The 20782-nt window shown below is 52.1% G+C and overlaps 1 protein-coding gene across 21 annotated transcripts in view; it reads right to left on the bottom strand.

The window, feature by feature from the left end:
- MYT1L (myelin transcription factor 1 like) overlaps window positions 1–20782 on the bottom strand; it is a 548227-nt gene that overhangs the window by 9202 nt on the left and 518243 nt on the right. For 11 of the 21 annotated variants that reach the window (XM_017860334.1, XM_017860324.1, XM_017860325.1 and 8 more), the window contains 2 exons: window positions 10139–10230; window positions 2843–2952 (listed from right to left, as the gene is read on the bottom strand). In XM_017860334.1, the coding sequence (XP_017715823.1) occupies window positions 2843–2952; window positions 10139–10230 (202 nt within the window). The remainder of the gene's footprint in view (window positions 1–2842; window positions 2953–10138; window positions 10231–20782) is intronic. The other 10 variants (XM_017860335.1, XM_017860329.1, XM_017860326.1 and 7 more) reach the window with 1 other exon arrangement.

The raw sequence follows: 20782 nt of genomic DNA on the forward strand, positions 1-20782 counted from the left end.
TGTGTCTTGAACGTGTCATGGGGCACTGGGAGAAACCTGCCTTTCTCTTGGGTCAGAGTGGACAAGAAAACACGGGATTTGGGCCTGTTCCCCTTCCTGGCCATGCTCCCTGAGGGTGTGAGGGCCTGAGAGGCATGGGAAAGTCAGGACCTTCTAAAGGAAAATGCAAGGGGCGTGAAGACTGCTGCAGGGAGGCCAAGGCTGTCAGGCAGGGCCGCTTTATGCCCTGGAGAGCTGGCCTGCCCCATGTTCCTCCTCCATACTTCCCGGGCAGTGGCCGAGGCACAGACAGCAAGGAGGTCTCCTGGCTGTGGGCGCACGTTGTTTTCTGGTTAAGTTTTGCCCCAGGTCTAACCCGTTTAAGGAGTATCAGGCTCTAAGCTGCCTGCGTCAGCAGCTGCCTGTCTCTGAGCTCAGGCCTGGTGCTCACAAAACAACTTCTGGACTGGAGCTCATCATCCGACCCTGAGAGCTGCAGAGCTGGGGGACTCTGGCTCAGCACATTCCCGTCTCTTCTAAAATAGAGGAAGGTCCATCCCTGGGCACATCTGGGAAGTCACCTCTCTCATCAGCTGAGTCAGTGAGAATACATGTGAACTCTTCACATTCATTTTTGACATCAGGTCCAAATACATGCTGTTAGGAGCAACTACTCATCTCAGAGATAAAGAAAGGCACAAAGGAACCAGTGAGAACGGACACAAACCTGAGTGCTTCCTGAGGGGGAGGCCACGCCCGTGCAGGTGCAGAGAGTACCTGAGATTCCTACTCTAAGCAGCCTTCGCAGGCACATGTGTTGTTTCCTAGGGCACAGACCCAGGCGGCATGACCTCTAAGCTTACTCAGCCCCAGACTGAGCCCCAGCCCCAGTGCTTCATCCACAGCTGGCGTCAGAGCTGCCGTCCGTCCCTCATGGACGGCCACGGAGCAGCAGGCCTTCACTGCAGAGGGAGGGGTTTTGGAAAGTGGGAAGAACCCCCTTCCTGAACGGCATCCTGTTGGAATTGGGTAGCCCCAGTAGACCACCTACTCAACACCCTGGACAGACAAGGACATTCTGCCTCATCAGAGAGTGCCCCAAAAGGTGCCATTCAAAGGAGGAAATAAATTAAGATTTTCGGCTTGTCGCCCTCACAAACAGAATACAACTGTGAGTCCATTGAACCCATTTCCTTTGTAAACTACCCAGTCTCAGGTATTTATTAGCAGTGTGAGAACGGAGTAATACTCAAGGGTGAATTGATCTGTCCCAATTAAACAATCTTTGCTGACTAGGTCACCTCCTAATCTCTCCCAGAACCAGCAGCTCGTGGGTGCTCCGGTAGCCATAGAGTCTCCTATACATTCTAAGATGCCGCCTCCATGGCCTCGGCTGGTCCCAGGGCTGAGAAATGCCATAGGCTGTTACTCTATTCCCCAAGCCCAACATTCAGGTAAGTCTTAAGGGAAATTCCAACCTGTGTTGGGTGAGCCCCAGCCAGGCCAATGTGAGATTCTAGGAAGGCCTGAACACAGCCCCTGGGGCTACCAGGTTGGTGAGATCAAGGCAGTGATGCCCTCTGGGGAAGTAGGTTGGCATCAAAGCGCCCAGGCAGCAGCCACACGGCCTTGTGGGGAGTTCCCGCCCTTGGCCTCATCCTTGGTACCCACAGGGGGACCTGGAAATCCCTTTCGGTTGCTTGGTGGGGCCCCAGTCCCAGAGGATGTCTCCATCCTTGGGAAAGCTGTGTCCAGTGGCTGAAAACCACCTGTTGAGCAGAGCTGAGCCACTGACCACACCTCGCTGACCACGGGAAAGGCCCTCAGCCTCCCCAGCCTCAGCCTCTTCATTTACAGAGGGCGGATAATAAGGGAGCCCCTCAGAGTTTGTTAGGAGGACAGCATCATCACGTAGGTGGCCGGTGGCATCACCATCCTCATTTCCATCCAGTCCTCGGGCTCATTCCCAGCAAACTGAGCAACCTTCCTGGAGGCTGGTCAGCATCCTCTGAGAACCTCATCACACCATGGCCTGCTGGGGAGGGGCCGGAATGGAGACCTCATTTCTAAGAAGACAGGACACCTCTGCTCACCCTGTGGGCAATGGTGCTCACCCTGAGGGTCGGGTGGTCAGCAAATAAATTCCACTCCCAGAGTGTACTTAGGCGACTGGGACCCTAACGCAGCAAGGTGGGGGATGCCAGGCACAAGGCTCATGGTCAGACAGGGTCCAGCCTGGCCTCTGTGGCCTCGGCTTGGCTGAGGAAGCTGCCTCTCCGTCTTAGAAGCTGTATGTTTAAGATGAGGCTGAGGATGTTTATCCTGTGGGCTGCTTGCGGGCACGGAGGGGGTTAAGTGACCACAGCTGCTCTGCCAGCTGCCACTGCTCTCTCTTCCCAACCCCAGGCTCTGCAGCCGCAAGTCACTGGGGCTGCTTCCCCAAACCCCAGACACCCAGGAGTCCTATGTGGCAGGCACTCCTTGTTTTGAATTCTGGGAACCTCGGCTGTCGCTATCCATTTAATATAGTGATTAAATAACACAAGGACCTGAAGTATCTTGGAAGGAAAACCCTCATTGTTTGCAGGAACAGGTGATCCTCTGAAAATGCCTATTCACAAATGCACTTTATTAAAAAACACAAACACACATGCAGACTGAAAACGAGAGAACCATGGCCCCTGCTACAGCAAACACTGCCATGGAATGGTATCTGTGGAAGATCAAGATCATAAGGTGGAAAAATAAAGGAAGTAAAAGAGCAAAGAAAGCGGAAACGACAGCTCTCCTAAAAGCCGATTTCATGCCATGTGTCTCTGGTATAATAGCATGTATTAGAGCTAAAATTGAGGGCTTCAAAAACTGTTACCTGAGTTCTGAGTTTAATCATATCGGCTTCCATCTGGGAATTGGATTCATTTAGCTCCTTGATTTCTTCATCTAACTGTTTGATTTCTTCATCATTTTCTATACCTGTAATAATGAATATTAGTATGTTAAAACTATTATATACAAAAATATTAGAGTTAAAATGTTGGGAGTTTTCTTTGTTCCTTTTATATTTGTAATTGAATTTGCTTGGAAAATAGACTCTTGAATTAGAAAGGAAAAAGTCATCACAATCTTGAGTCTTTCTATTCCCTACCACTGCCCCTTCCCCACCTAAGTCCCCCCACAAAAACAATCGAGACACACAGAAGATTCCCAGGCACTTTGAGGGTCGAGCTCCCTGGGACAGTTAACCTGGGTCTTAGATATATCCCTGGGACACCAGGCAAAAACCACCTGGTCCTGGGTGCTGATTTGCTGAGCCTGGCCTATTTTCTCCTGCTTTTGTTCTCTCTCCCAACTCGCTCTCTGCATCAGACATTCTGCAAACACCCGAGGCTTGGAGCCAGGCTCTGCAGGCACATTCACCAACAAGGCCAGGTCCTCCCTGCCTTCACTCAGCTTAGGTTCTGGGTCGGAAAATGGGCAACAGACATGTAACCACAAATGAAGTCCAGCAAATGCTAAGGATGACCTCACCTTATCCACCAACAGGAAGCTGTGGGAAGTGGGAGAGGGACATGGGGACTGGCTGGGGGGAGACAGCCACAAAAGGGCTCTCTGAATATTCAACATTTAGCGAATAAAAAAAATCTCATTCTGAATGATTAAAAAAATATGTATTAACTAACAGAATTCCCAATTTGTAAACTCTGCCAGAATGACAACCTCAGACAGGTGTGTACCTGACCATCTGAGTGTCCCTGGTGGGTGACTGCCGCTCTGCCGAGGTCCACAGGGCACATGGATCAGTCCTGGCATAGCTGGGCACAGGGCCCAGGTGCCCGTATTTACAAAGGACATTCTGGACACCTGCTTCCCTGACTGGCTGTGTCTGGTTTACTGGCAACATTACACTGCCAACGCCGAAGAGATGGAGATTCCTCTCTATTTGTGACCACTTGACCTCACACAATTGGGTGTACACAGAAGGAGAGAGCAGGAGTTTGGCAAATGCAATCAACCTAGAAAATTCAGGATTTGAGATTGCTATTCTCATTGGTCATACAGCACCACAATGGATCTTTACTCAAAACTAATGGAAAATGTATCCAGGCCTCCTAGGAGGCTCCCAGTGGGTAGATGCTGTTTTCAAGCTTTGCAGACAGAAGGGAAGAAGGGGTGCAATCAACCAGAGTCCGAGGCCTGAAAGCACCCCAAACCCCTGCTGACATCAGCAGAACAGAGGTGGAGGCTCCTCTCTACCAAGACGTCAGAAAGATGAGAGTAAGAGAAAGTGACGGATCAGTGGGATTGGGCCTTAGATGCTGCTTTTAGTGAAATGAAAAAAAAAAAAATTTATACCCCCAGGATAAAAATACCCAATGCAAAAAAATCCAAATTCATAAAGCAACTAAATTAGGAATGAATGTGTCATTTAAGAAGCATTCCCCACAAGCTTCTGTTAAACTGCAAGCATCCAAATGCCTCTAGAATACCTCCGTGTGAAGGAGGCCTCAGAACGCGACCTGGTGACACTTCCACCCTCCACAGCCGTCACGGGCAAATTTCTCAAGCATGTTCCTAGGGATCCCATCTTGCAGAGGCCTTTCAATATATTTCTATCAAAAACCTTGGACCGGGATGTTTAGTTTGAAGAATTTATGAGAAATGTCAAACTAACTGGCCTATCACGCTTGGTTATCTAATTGATCTGCCAGATCAGGTCAACTGTTCTGACAGAAGTCAGTGTCATTTTAAATCCAAACAAAAGTCTTGACCCGGGTCCCATGACAACCTTTCATCTCTAATTTTGTTCTGGGAGTGATGGATGGTGGATATTACTTCCGTAGCTCTGCTCTGTCCTGGGGGACCACCCTCAGGCCCAAGTGGTCACCAACAGCCCTTTGTGGGAGCCTGGGAACGTCTCAGTCCTGGGGCTGCCCATGTGGCTCCATACAGCATGCCATTCCTTTGTAAGGGGGAGGAGGGAGACGGGGAAACAGTGCCACGAAGAACCGGGAGGTCACAGAGACATTCCCGGCCCATAGGATTCTGGAGGAGGAGGGAATGTGGAAGAGGAGGGCCTGCAAACTAATTCTGCAGAGCTGTCCACAGCCACATCCCCGGGACAGCCTACGAGCCCCCAGGCATGTGTGAAGTCCCCTCAGGGAGAGGAGAGCTCTGGGTTGGGTGGGAATTCCCCTTCCCCCTGCAGCAGGGCAGTGACTGGCCCAGGAAGCAGTCCCTGGGGTTGCTGGGGCCCCTGAGCTGAGCCTCACTTTGTGGATGGTTAGGCTGAAACTAGAATTTTGTTGTTGTTGTTGTTTGTTTGTTTTGAGATGGAGTTTGCTCTTGTTACCCAGGCTGGAGTGCAATGGCGTGACCTCGGCCTCCACCTCTCGGATTCAAGCGATTCTCCTGTCTCAGCCTCCTGAGTAGCTGGGATTACAGGCGCCTGCCACTACACCTGGCTAATTTTTGGTATTTTTAGTAGAGATGGGGTTTCACCATGTTGGCCAGGCTGGTCTCAAACTCCTGACCTCAGGTGATCTGTCTGCCTCAGCCTCCCAAAGTGCTGGGATTACAGGCGTGAGCCACTGTGCCCAGCCACAAACAGGGTTTTATAATACATTCCACCAGTTGGCCTGTGAGCCCTCAGGAAGAAACTGCCATTATAAAAAAAACTGACCCGAGCAGGGAGGGCCCCAGCTGAAAAGCAGCATCTCAGAGCCAGAAAATCCACCCATTGGACACCAAACCAAACAAGCAAAAAAATCCTACTCAAATTAGCATAGCATGGTCCTGGAAGATTTTGATTTATTTCAGGATCCTGGTAGCGCTTGAGAGACCAGCGTCCCGTGGTGAACCCAGCCAGCACTGGTCACTCTCACTAATGGCTTGGTGGAATTTCCAAGCCTCTTGGAATTTCCTTCTCCTTACAGCTGAAAGAGAAATGTGAGTTCCCACACTTTGGAGCTCTCAGGAATATTAAGCGAAATAAGTAGATGAAGTTCCTGACAAAGTGCTTCATGTTTTCGGGGCTCGATGGAGGTTAGAGTTCCTTTCCCTAGCTTGCTTTCTGCTGTGATAGTAAAAGGAAAGAAAAAGCATTATCTTATTTCCTTCTCTCCTAAACACTGCCCCTGTCCCCACTACCCCCCAAAAAGCCACTGATTGTACAACTTCAGCCAAGGTGCCAAGGCGCTAAGAGGCATACGGCGAACTGCAACAGGGTTCTGAAGGGAGACTCACTAACAGGGTCACCCCGGCTGCTCAGGCAGAGCTGAGGGCTAATGCGTGATGAGATCACTCCACAGATAAAGAAAATAAGGGGATCCTTGTCGGGGGGAGACATGAGAGTAGGCTCGTCCCTAAACTTAAAAAAGAAAGAAAGAAAAATACTTTAGAGCCAGAAGGGAACCTCCAGGACATGTGGCATAGCTGCTTCCCTGTCACACAAATGCTCAAGAGAAAGAACTAAAATCCGGTGCCAGGGTCCTTCTTGGCCAAGTCAGTGCCTCAGGTGGGTCCCGGGGGCTTCTCTGTCCCGCACAGTATCTGAGCCTCACACGGAGGGAAGCTGCTGAGCATCTTGTGAGAAAATGACCCCAGGAAAGGCTTTACACTCAGGATATGAAAGAAAAGAAGGCCGGGCGTGGTGGCTCACGCCTGTAATACCAGCACTTTGGGAGGCTGAGGTGGGCAGATTGCTTGAGCTCAGGAGGTCAGGAGCAACATAGTGGGCAACATAGTGAGATCTCGTCTCTATTAAAATATTTAAGGCCAGGCACGGTGGCTCACGCCTGTAATCCTAGCACTTCGAGGGGCGGAGGCAGGTAGATTGCTTGAACTCAGGAGTTTGAGAGCAGCCTGGGCAACATGGCGAAGCCCCATCTCTACCAAAAATACAAAAATTAGCTGGGTGTGGTGGTGCACAGCTGTAGTCCCAGCTACTCAGGAGCCTGAGGTGGGAGGATCGCTTGACCCTGGGAGGCGGAGACTGCAGTAAGCCAAGATCGTGCTGCTGCTCTCCAGCCTGGGTGACAGAGTGAGATCCAGTCCAAAAAAAGAAAGAGAGGGACTGTCTTTTCCACATCTGTGGCAAAGGCAACAGGAACACAGAGCTTTGGATGCGAAGAATGGTACCATGGCAGCAGAAATTGGATGCTGTGCCTCTGTCCTCTGAAGAGCAGCAGCCAAGATTCCCTTTCCTGGATTAGCTACACAGACACGGAAATGATGCCTGGGCGCGGCACACAACTGTGCTGTGGGGGTCAGTAAGAACCCTCTCGGTTTGGTGCCAACAGTGTCAGGAATCAACAGCCCCAGGCAGCAGCATCCACTTGGACTTAGGAAGACCTGGGTGGGACCCACTTCCACCACCTGTTCTCCCAGTGACCTGCAGCTCCTCTTTTTCACCCATGGACGTGTGTGCAGTAGGATCTGCCGAAGGGGAACTTTCTGTCCTGAAACTTAGCACTGCACGAACTGTGTCCAGCAACTCGGGTGGAATGCAGCGACCTGGCTGAAGGCTGCCTGGCAGCAGGAGCTGGGCCCAGCGGGTGGGCCGTGACCCTGGAGTGCCCGTGCCCTGGCTGCTTTCCGGGGGATGAAGACCAGTTGTTGGTTCCTCTAGTTTAGAGTCACAGACCAACTGCTTATCTTCATCCCTCCGAGTTAGCACCTGTTTTTGTGAATTAACTCCTTGTGTGCGGCAGTAATGGGAATGTCTAGTGCCCTAAATGCCGACTCAGGCCCGCCAACGAAGAGACGGCCACCTCAGGGATCTGCCCACCGCTGCCCAGGTGGACCAGCCCAGGTGTGAACGGCTCCTCCTCTAGGTTCGGCAGGTCTGCTCTCTCCACGTTTTCTTTCCTTTTCTGTTTTGAACTGGACTACCTAACCTAACCGCCACTTCCTTCATTAATGGGAACAAAGGCACACGGACTCAGATCAATTGTCTAAGGATTTCCGCTTTAATCCAGGGTTATTCAGGGGTGAAATGCCCTCTCAGTAGTTTGAAAAGCGCCTGGCATGTGGATGGAGCTCAGGGAATGTTTTCTTTCTGGCAAGGAACACTGCTCCGTACTAACTGGGAAGCAAACATTGGCTATCCTGTATCTCAAAAGCAGGGTCCTTACACTGGCTGCTTGGGACTGCACCCGCAGGGAGAGGTTGTGAGGGTGGGTCAGGGTATTCTGGAAGGCAGAAACTGACAGGAGCAGCCTGGGAGGCAGGATGCCTCCAGGAGCCCCAGACTCTGAGGACCAATATCAGGAAGCTGATGACCTTTCTGGTGAACAATGGGCCACATGTTGAGGAATAGTTTGTGCCGGCTGCTGGCACAGGGAATCCTGCAGGCACACACGTGGGACATGCAGGCATCGCTCATGCTGTCCTCAGGACCACCAATAACAGTCAGATGAGAGGAGACCCCCATGGCTGTGGCCAGGGGCTTCGTGCCTGCATGCTTGGGAGCTGCTAAGGTGTGGCTCACTCGGTGGATTTGGGGAGGAGGTGCCCTTTGGTAAACGTACAGCAGGAGGGTCCCAGGTTCTGCCCAGGGTCAGCTTTACAGGACGGATCTGTGCATCACAGGTCTGGGAGCCCTCAGCCCAGGGCATCCTGTGCTTTGTGGTGCTTGAAGAGCTTTGCCGGCTCCTTTTAGAAATACAAAATTAGGGGTGCATCTTGCAAGTGAGAGCTGAGAAGGGGAGGCTGGGCTTCTGCTGTGAAGGGGACCAGTCTGCTCAATGGCTGCAGGTTACAGCTGATCTCATTATTCCCAGGGGCCATGCGCTGTAAAGTTACCTGCACACAGGCTGAGAGCAGAATCACTGCTTCTGGAAACAAGGGGCCAAGCTCCTGCCAGCCTCTGGTCCCATTTTTGTCGGTTGAAAAATAAAAAAACCCTGTTAATATTGTTTGACTGTGTCCCCACCCAAATCTCATCTTGAATTATAGTTCCCATAACCTCCACATATCTTGGGAGGGACCTGGTGGGAGGTAATTGAATCATGGGGGTGGTTACCTCCATGCTGTTCCTGATACTGAGTTCTCACGAGATCTGGAGGTTTTATTAGGGGCTTTTCCCACTTCTCTCTGAACTTCTTTCTCCTGCCACCATGTGAAGGAGGACATGTTTGCTTCCCTTTGCACCATGATTGTAGGTTTCCTGAGACCTCCCCAGCCATGTGGAGCTGTGAGTCGATGAATCCTCTTTTCTTTATAAATTACCCAGTCTCGGGTACTTCTTCATAGCAGTATGAGAATGGACTCATACACCTGTTTTATGTGTGCTCCAATTTAAAGACAACTTATTTAATAGATACTGTGGATTCCTTAACATTGAACTCAGAGCCAACAGTCAAAACCATGACTCCTGTCTGAAGGGAGCTTGGCTAACGTGTGTGTTTTCTCTGTGAGGCACATCACAGCCCCCTGCACTTAGGAACACCAGACACTTCAGCTGCTCTGTGAATGCACAGGAGTAACTACAAAAACACTGAGATCACTGCCTGTGTCTACAAATTAATTTCCGCAGGGAGGTGAACTCGCAAATAGAGTCCCCAGGTCATGAGAGTGGACTGTGCATGTTTCTAAGGGTTTAAGTGGCTCTCTTCTCTCCTGCTCCTCCAGAGGCCCCCAATTTTCCTTTGCAGAACTCTCTCCACACCTGTGCCAGTTGGTGACAAGAGACACCCTCAGAACAAAACAGATTTGCAGTGGAATCAAGAAAATCAGGCACTAGACATGCTGAGAGTGAGGGCAACAGGGGAGGGGGTGCCATCCTTGTTATCTGTGGCCTGGGGGGGCCCCAAAGCTGCTCCTGGGTAGAGAAACCGCAGATGAGGGCCTGAGGGACAGAGGCAGAAATGTGGGCACACTGGGGTTCCAGGGAGCAAATCGACCAGTGCTGGAGAGACCCTCAGGACTTGGGCTTGTGATTCTGGTGAGTAGTGAAGTTGGTGAAGCGGGGAGACGGTTTTGAGAAAGACTGCTTTTTTTCTCAAGTTGCTTAGCTTTATAGATGAGAGAGCCAGAATTATCCCTGCCCCTGCTTTCTAAGAAAAGTGAGCTGTAACTGTTAAAGGACACAGAGCTGGCGTGGCTGTGCCCGCTGGGCCTTCCTGACCATATGTGCCATGAGGGCTGGAGGGGTGCTCACCGTTGCTGGCCCGCTGTTTGATGGTCAGCATCTGCTCTCCAGAAAGCTTTGCCTTCTTCATCGCTGACGTGGCTCTCGGGCATCCTGATAGGCTGTGGACAAGACACAGGATGGCCATTAGTCAACTGTCCAGTGTCCCAGCCCCGCAGGGAAGCAGTGGTAAGCAAGGTGTAGAAGAGCATTATTTTACTAGGTTGGTTGCCAACATAGGACGGCCATTAGTCAACTGTCTAGCGTCCCAGCCCTGCAGGGAAGCAGTGGTAAGCAAGGTGTAGACTAGCATTACATTACTAGGTTGGTTGCCAGCAAAAGGCTGTCTGACAATGAGAAAAAGCAAAATCACCAATGCGTGCAGTATGACCGTCATGCACACGGGGTGCCTGTGTGTGTGCATCATGTGTGTGTCCGTGTACTCAGGCATGTGGTGAGCGCTGGTCATGGGCGCTCGGCTGGAGCTGCCTCTCGGGGGGATCTTGGGAGCTGGGGCTCTGAGAGTGGAGGAAATTTGTCCTTCATTGTGTAACTTTCAGAGCTTTTTGAAACTTTTATAGAGTGAAAATGTTGCTTAAAAATCTTCTTTATTATGGGAAGCATCAAGCTGATAGAAAGGTTGGGTTTAAAAGTTAATTTCAAATCTACAGAAGTAGAGAGAGCAGAATAATTAACTCGCCCCAAACTCAGCTGTCTCTCAAGGCTGGTCACCTGTGCCCTCCTGCTTCCCCAGTCTCAGGGGTGAAAACATAACCGCAATCTCCTTATCTCACCCACAATTTTTAGACCGTTTTCTAATATCACCAGCTATTCAGTCTGTTTTCAAACTTCCCGGTGCCTCTTCACTTTTCTCAGCCACTGGTTTGTTGACATCAGGACGTGTTTCAGCTCTTCAGAGTGCATGTGGCAGACGTGGCCGGTGGCTTCCGGGGCAGGAAGGCGTCTCTGCCTCCTTTTCTATCCTGTTGGGTGTTTGCTGAAGATGGCATGTCCTGTGTGCGGAGCACCTCTTCCATGCAGTCCCGTGCCTCAGCTTCCTCACAACTCCTCAGCCTCTGAGGGGCCTTCCCTTCCTCCCAGGGGCTCCTGGACATGCTGGTCAACTGGAGTCCTCACTGTGCTACCGGCCAGGGGCTATCTGGCACTTAACTATGGGTGAGGTGAAAAACTTCTGTAGATAATGTAGTTTTTCTTTTTTTTGAGACAGAGGCTTGCTCTGTCACCCAGGCTGGAGTGCAGTGGCACGATGTTGGCTCACTGCAGCCTCCGCCTCCTGGGTTCCAGTGATTCTCCTGCCTCTCCCTCCTGATTACAGGATTATGGCCTCTGGGATTACAGGTATGTGCCACCACGTCTGGCTAATTTTTGTACTTTTAGTAGAGACATGGTTTCACCATATTGGCCAGGCTAGTCTTCAACTCCTGACCTCAGGTGATCTACCCACCTCGGCCTCCCAAAGTGCTAGGATTACAGGCATGAGCCACTGCACCTGGCCTATAATGTTTTATATATGTATATGACATACATGTTTATTCTCTCTCTCTATAATATTGTATTCCACCTGTATATTAAGTGTTAGACGGACCCTGTCCATAAGTGGTGTGATGGCCAGCAAAATAAGGTAGAGTTTGGCTGGGGTAGTCAGAGGAGCGCGCGCCCGACTCCAGGGGAAAACCATCTTCCTTCTGGCTCCCCCATCTGCTGAGAGCAGATATGTGTTAGGGATATATCTAGAAACACACTTGACTAGTGCAGGCAGATTACATAATTATTAGAAATATCTCTTTAATAGCTGCACTAATATAATTAAGCTTTCTAGATATTGTTTTTGTAATACATTTAAAAAATTTTTTTTTGAAGAAAATGGGAAAATTCATAGCAGAACTTGATCGTATAAATACATGTTCCACTGGGGATATTAGCGGTTGTTTTGGGGAAGTCCTATCTTAGTATAAAAATATTTTCAGAATTCTTCATCAACACCACAGGTCTAAGTTGTTATTTTTTTTGATGTGATGTTTGCATGTCATAATTATAACAGAATATTCATAAAATTCTAAATAATCATTGCTGTTGCCTGTGTCCCCTGAAAACGCGTGCACTGAAATCCTGACCCTCACCGGGATGGTGTGAGGGGGAGGGGTGTGTGGGAAGTGAGGAGGCCTCGTGATGGGATCCGTGCCCTTATAACAGGGACCCAGAGAGCTCCTTCACCCCTTCTCCCGTGTGAGGACAGAGTGAGAAGGCGCCGTCTACCAACCACAGTGCAGCCCTGGCCTGACGCTGAATCTGCTGGCACCCTGGTCTTGGACTTCCAGTCTCCAGAACTTGGAGGAATAAATTTCTGGTTTCTACGCTGCCCGAGGTATGGTATTTGTTTTTGCAGCCCTAGAACGTCTAAGACAATCACCAGTATTTGTTGCTCATCCCAGAACTCTGTGGTTGTGAACTGCTGTGTTTGCTGATGATGTTCCCAGGTTCAGTGGGAGAAGGAGCAGCAGGGACTTTAATCCCAGCGTCATCAGCTCTGGCATCATCAGCTCCAGCATCATCAGCTCCCGTGTCGTCTCCCATCCAGGGCAAGCCCCACGGGAAGCCCCAGGAGCAGAGAGGCCTCTGGGAGCCGGGTGGCGTGACGGGGTGGGCACGGTGGGCGCCCTGGCTTCTCCTGCTCGCCCTGACTGCATCCCAGGAATCTGGATAGTCCCTGAGGGGGTCCTGGCTCATGGTTCCCTTTGCTGTTTTTTTGCTCATTTATTTGTTACTAGACGTTGGCACTGCTGCTTCTGATGGAGCCTCTCACCCTGCCTGCTGCTGTTTACACCGGAAGTCCCTGTGCTCCTCAAGCTCTCTTTAGTGTGGGGCGTGAACAAACCCCTCGCGTTCCAGAGGGAAAAGGCTCCTCTTCAGGCCTCCCTGATGGGGCCTGGGCAACAACCTGGCAGTCGCCCCCACTCCGGGGCACCCTCCTGGGTCTTCCCCTGCCTCCCCATCAGATCCCAGCAGGACGCCCTGCAAATCCGGCTGGGGCGGGGCTGATACTTCTGCTTCCCTAGTTTATCCGTAAATCTGCTTCTGACGGTGAGCTGGATGTTTTCATTTGTAAAAATAAGTTTTCAGAAGATCTGTTAAGGCTCTCCTAAAATAGGATGCTTGGATTTTAACGCCACTTTTCCCTTTCCCGCCACTGGACACACTGCGGCTGTCGCACACATCTTCCTGCAGGTGTGCCTGCACTTTGCCCCCCCCCCCCCCGGGTAGACTGGAGGGGTCTACCCGATCCAGGTAGACTCTGCAGTCAGGTGACCACATCTGGCAAATCCTTCGTGAGACCAGGAGGCCCATCGGACCTCACACCGCACCCCCTGATGCTCTAATGCACATAAGACGTGGAGCTGGCTAGGAAAGACTCATGCATTCCTGTTTGCTCACTTGTGAAATGAGAATAAAATATTGAATTGACTGTGTTTGTGAAGTTTAATGAAAAGAATGTGTATTCCTGAAGGCAAAGATTAAAATGCAATTTTCGTTCACTGCTCTGTATCCCCAGGATGGGAGAGTGCTGGAGACAGAGCAGGTGCCTAGTGACGATTTCTGAAAGCATAAAATGTCTGAATGCATTTTGTGATGGCTCAGTGAGTGGAGGCCCAGGGTGAATGTGAGTGCACCCAGGCCCTGGAAGTTGCAGGCGGAGTCCCCGAAGAGGCCTGTGGCAGGATTTTGCAGGACTTCCAAGTTGAAAGAAGACTCTTGGCCGGGCGCAGTGGCTCATGCTTGTAATCCCAGCACTTTGGGAGGCTGAGGTGGGGGGATCATGAGGTCAGGAGTTTGAGACCAGCCTGACGAACAGGGTGAAACCCTGTCTCTACTAAAAATACAAAAATTAGCTGGGCATGGTGGCGGGCGCCTGTAATCCCAGCTACTGGGGAGTCTAGGCAGGAGAATCTGTTGAACCCGGGAGGGAGCAGTTGCAGTGAGCCGAGATTGCACCACTGCACTCCAACCTGGACAACAGAGCAAGGCTCTGTCTCAGAAAAAAAAGAAAAAAGAAAAAAAGACAACTCTTGAGTGCGGCTGCCGCCCTGGGCTGAGATGAGAGGAAGGCTGGGGTGAGGGCCTCCTGCAGAGGTCCTGAGACTGTGACTGTAGGACCAGGATGACGCCTGGTCGGTCCATGGTGCCTGTGGCCCCGCCCCGCCCAATGTGACCCTCAGAAATGCAGGGAGCAGCTCCCATTTTCCGTCCTCTGAACCTCCCCGGCCCCTTCGACTTGCCCTGTGTTTGTGAATGGCATTTAGGGGCCAGGAGCTGCAGGTCGGGAGGGAGGGAGGGCCACAAAGGCCTGCGTCCTCCCCCTTGCCATCCCCTCAGCGAGCAGCCTCTGCTGTTTGCCCTGAAACCCCTCCCTTCTCTTCATCACATCAGTCCAGGTCTGTGCTTCTCCCTCTGCAGGGCCCCTGGGCCTCAGCCTAAGTCCCAACAGTTCCATTCCAGAGCTGAGAAACGGCCCCAGGGGCTCAGCTGTGATTGCCCCCCGCCCCCAGGAGAGCTTCCAGCAGCTTCTCTGAGAGCAGCCACCAATGCTGGAACATTTCCTAGAGCAGGGGTCCCCGAACCCTGGGCCGCGGCCTGTTAGGAACCTGGCCGCACAGCCGGAGGTGAGCGGTGGGGAACCAGCATTCTCACCGGAGCTCTGCCTCCTGTCACGTCAGCGGCGGGATTCGATTCTCAGAAGAACGCAAACGCTATTGAGAACTGCGCCTGCGAGGGGTCTAGGCTGCGGGCTCCTTAGGAGACGCGAATCCTGATGATCCCAGGTGGAACAGTTTCATCTGGAAACCATCCCACCCTTTTTCTGTGGAAAAATTACCTTCCACGAAACCGGTCCCTTGTGCCAAAAGGTTGGGGGCCGCTGTCCCAGAGGGGCCTTGGTGACGGGCTCTTCTCGCATGTGCTGCCTCCCACTGTCCACTCACCAATTCCCCAGGCCAGCGATCTCCCCTGCCGCTCGGTGAACGCCCCTGGCGCTCCCACTTGAGTTTGCTGTCCCGCCCTGTCCCCATCCAACTGACCTCCCAACTCTTTACTGTTTTGTCCACAAAGCAGAGCCCGGCCTGCACCAGGAGGCCCTCCTGGCCCGGGCTCGGGCCCACCACAGCGTTGCCTTCCTCGAATCCCGTGCCCTGGGGCGCAGCCTCCCGGGGCGTAGACATGGGCGGTTCACATCCTTGGTTACTTTCCTCTTCTGCTGGTCTAAGGGTGGTTCCCCGCAATGCGGAGCACATTGCTGTGTGTATCCCGGTGTCCAGGAGCCTTTGCAGATGGGACGTGTTTAGTAAAAATGCAGAGAATAGAAAATGGAAACAGACTGACATGTCAGCGATTTTTCCTTTAGGATTCGGCTTCTGCAGAAACTGCCCCAGTCTCCACCTCACTGGGGTGCGGAGCTCCCCAGCCTCTTTCTCTTTTATGGGTCTTGCTGCAGAATTTTTAAACATCTGCTCAGGTAAGTCCTTTAGGGCAGATCTCACTTTCTTTTTCCCACAGTAGACTAAATGCTTGCAGAATTGTGGTGCAGGCCTGGCGGAGAGCATTCACCCATGAACGAACAGCTCCGTAGTGGTGGGGCGGAGAGTGGAACCTCGTTTCCCTGGCTCTGCTTCAGGCTTGCCTCTGGGGGATTCTTGTTACCCACAACCTAGGAGTTCCATGGAGAAGCGAAGGACGGGCTCAGAAGTCAGACTTTCTCTGCTAAGTCCTGCTTCCGCTGCTGACTCATTCTAGCGACCTCTCTAAGCCCAGGTGTTTTATTTGTAAAATGGGAATTTAAAAGCAAACAAAATTCCCTACCTCATGGGATATTTTGAAGGTTGAATACAGAGGAAGGATATTAAGTGAGAACCACGAAAGGCAGACGTCAGGATAACCAGGCCTGGGAGAACAGGTGCGGTTCCGTCCTGTGGAAACAGCCCAGTGGGCTCCGGCCGCTGTAGGCCTGGCTCTCTGGGGGACACGGTTGACAGCCTGAGGCGAGGCCCCTCTGCGGCTGGGCTTGGTGACCCAGCTCCCAGAGCCTGGCTGTGTTGGTGCGGATGTCTCTGCCGCCTTCGCTCAGCGGCACCAACAGGCCCCTTCCCCGTCCTCTCTGTCGCTGGGGTCCCTCCCTGCTCCCACTCGTCAAGAGGGGGTGCATTTGCTTCTTCAGTGGCTCTTGCCTCATGACACTGTCAGCTCCACCCCAGCAGGGCCATCCCTGTGTCCTTTCCATCCCCTCCACTCAGAATCGCGGTTCGTGCCAGGGACACCATGGGCCCTGGAGGAATGTCTGTCGTGTGAATAAAATAGGAAGGACAGTGTCCTGCCTCCCAGTGGTCAGGAAGCAGGAGGGGCCGAGAGGCCGAACTGCTTTCCGGCTCTGATTCTGAGGAGGGAGAGTGTGGGGGTGCATCCTCCTGGGTGCACCTCCATGGAACCCTGACAGCCACCCCTTCCCCACGCCCTGCCCGGAACTCCTGGCCTCCAGGCATCAGACAGTCGGCCAGGCTAGTGTCCCAGGGCTGCCTGGCCCATCTCTCCTTTGTCCTGTATTTTATCTTTTCTAGTTTAGAATTTTTTTTTTTTTTTTGTCTCTTCTTAACCATAGGTGGCTTTTCCTGCATTCAAACCCTTAGACCGGAGAGTGGCTCCAGGCATACAGGTGCCAGGCACACAGCACCACCCGAGAAACTGTGTGTGACTCCCTGTGCATCAGAACGCTTCATCGCCAGCGGACACCCCGTGGCACAGTTATCTCTTTTTTTTCTTTTAAAAATATTTTAATAGAAACTAGGTCTCACTATGTTGCCCAGGCTGGTCTTGAACTTCTGATCTCAAGCGACCCTCCTGCCTCAGCCTCCCAAAGTGCTAGGATTACAGGTATGAACCACCACATTCAGCCTTTTTGTTGTTGTTGTTAAGAAATAAAACAGAAATTTTCACGGCTTAAAGTCCCATGTTAAAAATTTTGTATGATCCATTACTAAGACATCACACAAGTACTCTCCAGCTCAGGCAGTGTTTGGGGACCCAAGGCAAGCGATCGTTCTGAGCTACTCTGTATGGATTAGCAAATGAAGCAGAAGCACTTGGGAAAATCGGACAGGCCCCACGGACAGCAGTTCTGTGGTGTCTGCCAATTCCTGGCTCAGGAGCAGAGCTCCCTGCCGGGTTCCCAGAAGCTCTGGGCCCTGGTGCACACCCCCAGAGGAGAGAGGAAGGAGCACTCAAGCCCCAGTGCCACTCATGATGCCCCCTCCCTCCTGTTTTAGATTCAGCAGAGAAACCAGCCTAACAGGGAGGAGGTGCTGCATAAGGAGCCAGGACATTCCCAGCAAATACTTTCACAGCTTAAAAGCCACAGCCAAAAGCAGCTGCTGAGACTACGCCAAGACAAAGGCGCATAAAATGAGGATGGACATGGTGCACGGTTGGCTGCTTTGACTTGACTTCAGGGAAACCCCGTCACCCACATTCTCTCGCTGCAGGCGCTTCCTTCAAGGCCACTGAGTGAGAGCGGAGTGAGGGGTGACAGCTATGGGCCACCCTGGGGGTGGACCTATCCCATTCCCATGCCCCAGCGTATGGGGCCTCACTCTCTGGCTGGGGGCTGGGGCCTGCATTGTAGGGTGAGAGGTAGACCAGAGGACGCTGGGGTCCGGCCCGCTGGTTCCATCCCAGGGTGGACCCCTGTTGTCTGCAGCACCGGGGCCCCCGCAGATGCTGTGCTCCAGCGGGGCTTCACACGGCCACCTTGTCCTCAGCTCCCCATGGGGGCCTCAGCTCCTGAAATCACTGTGTGGTCAGAAGGTGGCTCCTGCTGGGAGGTGAGCACTGGGATACTTGTCTACTCTCATGTCAAAAAGGCCCATTTTCTCATGACTTGATTAAAAACTTCCTTATTAAGTGTATTTAAATAGTCATATCTATTAGGGATCTCCCCATCCTGGCTTCTCCTACCTTGAAAATAAAGGAACAGAACTAAGTGGTGTGTGGCTAATTAAGTGCATGAGCGAGAACCACCCAGGGGACCCACCGCTTCGGGAAGCAGAGGCCGCCGGTGCAGGGAGACAAGCCCCCCATGGACGGGGGGATGGGGGCGCCACACTGCCGGAAACTGCAGAGTCCACATTCCTGGACCCACACTGAGGTTCAGCACCGGCTGTGCCCACAGTCTCACGCTGCTTCTCTTCACTCTCAGTTAATAAAACTGCCTGCTGGGAATGACAAATAATGGTGTTATTTAAGGAGCAGGAGCCTTCAGCAAGAGTTTGGGAAACTAAATTAGGAAACAAAGACGGGCCTGAAGAATGATGCATTCTGTCCAAACGCGGCTGTGTCGGTGCCGCCAATTCCAATCTAGTGACTGCACCGCCAGCTCAGGTCCAATTTGGAAGCGAACCCTGTGAGCCGGCCCAGCACAGCCCTGGGGGTGGTGGCCCCGGTGTGGGGACAGTGCCATCTAGCGGTGGCCTGGGGGCCTGGGGGTGGCGCTGGCCCAGGGCTCTTAGGGGAAAGTCCACACACCTGGTTCAGCCACGGAGGTCAGCCCACGGCTGGTCTCGGGTGGCGAGAGGGTGATTACTATTTCATCCACACGTTGGTTCTGAACGTGAGACCCAGCAGCCTGTTACAGAAACGCTTCTCCAATTCAAGTCAAGTGCTGCTGAGGGTAGGTTTGAAAGTCACCAAGTGTCAGTGCGGGAAGTTCTGGGCAGCAAGTAGTTAAGTGGCTGCTCCACCCGCTTGCCCCAGGCCCCAGACGTCTGGCACCAGGCGTCAGCACCAGGAATTCCAGATGAAGGTTCCAGGGGAGGCCCCGACATTTTTATCAGGACATCAGCCTAGAAGGGCCTTTTTCTGGAGAGCATTACGGTTGGAAATAACTAAAGAAGTGAAACTTTCGAAGGGGGATATGGTTAATAAGACACAGATTGGGAAGAAAACTAAGTAATTTGAGAGGAGGTGGGAGTGTGTGCAGCTTTGTTGCCCCTGGAAGGTGCTGGGATGAGGAGAACTCGGGACAAAGAGCCCAGCCAGGTGCTGTCTGCGATTCAGTAGCCTCTGAAAATCAGCTCCACCCAGCCAGGGGCAAACAGTTTCCTTCCCATTGAGTTTCACTCTAACAACATTTTATTTATTTTACTATTCACTATTCCACCACTACTATTATAATACTCTAACTGTATGTAATTTATATGAGACACCATCTACTCCGGGTGCATACATACACTATTACTGTAGATTTTAATCCTATTCTTGTCATTGATTGACTCATGATGACGGAGCGCATCGCCTCAGTAAGCAAACATGGATGTGGTGCAGCAGCCACAGCCTCTCCTGCGTTTGCCCCGGTTCCACAGAAGCAGCTTTTCTGTGGTTTGCTTCCCGGACTCTGGCCCCAGCATGTGTGAGGAAGGGCAGGAGGGTGTTTTTGGAGCCAGGTGACATTTCTGCCTCTGACTGTGTATCAGATCTGCTTCCATCTCAGTGGGAAGCAATGGCATGATGGTCCCTTCTCAAGCCAAGATCCAGAATTTGGAGGTTTTTCCCCTAAAAATATTCTGTGTCAAACAGGGTGCTCTCAAACCATGGAGCGAGGGGAGTGTTTCCAGAACTGTGACCTCTGTGCCGGGTGGATGACTCGGCCACAGCCACACAGGCAGGTGGTACAGGAAGTGCAGCCCTGGGTGGCTGTGTGACCACCCAGAGGGCCCCCAGCTCCCAGCCCAGGTCCCTCCCACTGGGGTGCATGTCCACCTGCCTCAGGAAACAAAGGTCCCTCTGAAAGCCTGAGGGATGGCAGCTACCCACACAGCTCATTCTTGCAGCCCAGGGAGTCCACCTACCTCCTGCCAAGGGATGGACTCTGGAGCCACTGCTATTCAGCAGTGACAATCAAAACACTGTTAGGAGAAGGAGGCCTGAAAAGAGACGTTTTGAAGAGTCACTTCCGTACAGTCCTAGCAGGAGGGTCATGACAGTGCTAACAGCAGTGGTGAGCTGCTGTGAATGCTTTACTTATCATGTGCTGGTAGGCTCTTCAGACTTGATCCACCGCTCAAACAACCTACGACCATCCCATTTTACAGAGGAGAGAACTGAGCAGAATAGCTAACTTGCCCCAGACCATACAGTCAGAAAAGGCAGGGCTGAGTTTACACCCAGGTCATCCAGCACCGGCCTCACTCTCCACTCCTCCTCCTGCGGCCTCTCTCTATGCACCCGTGAGTGACAGATGCTATGCCCAGGCCCTGCCAGTGCAGTATGGGCAGAGGACACTGTGAATACACGTGCCACAGAGGGAGGCGCACGATCTGACGACATGATGCTCTGCACCATTACAGAGGGAAGTGGAGTCTGCATGGGTGTTTAAAGATAGACGTTTGTTTGAAGAGGACAAGGAACAGTGGAAGGGCTGAAGAAGCCTGAGCAGCATGTCTCCAGCTTTGAATTTAGGTCTGGGTGCAACCAAGGGGCAGAGAGACAGAGGGAGCTGGAGGGATGGGTAAGAGCTTATTAGGGAAGATCTCAAGTGCCTTACGGAGGAGAATGGATTTATCTTCTAGGCAATGACAAAGGATTGGAAGCATGTAATCCTGGCAACCACACAGTAGA

Source organism: Rhinopithecus bieti, unplaced genomic scaffold (assembly GCF_001698545.2).
Source record: "Rhinopithecus bieti isolate Rb0 unplaced genomic scaffold, ASM169854v2 scaffold_51905, whole genome shotgun sequence".
NCBI classification, from domain to species: domain Eukaryota; kingdom Metazoa; phylum Chordata; class Mammalia; order Primates; family Cercopithecidae; genus Rhinopithecus; species Rhinopithecus bieti.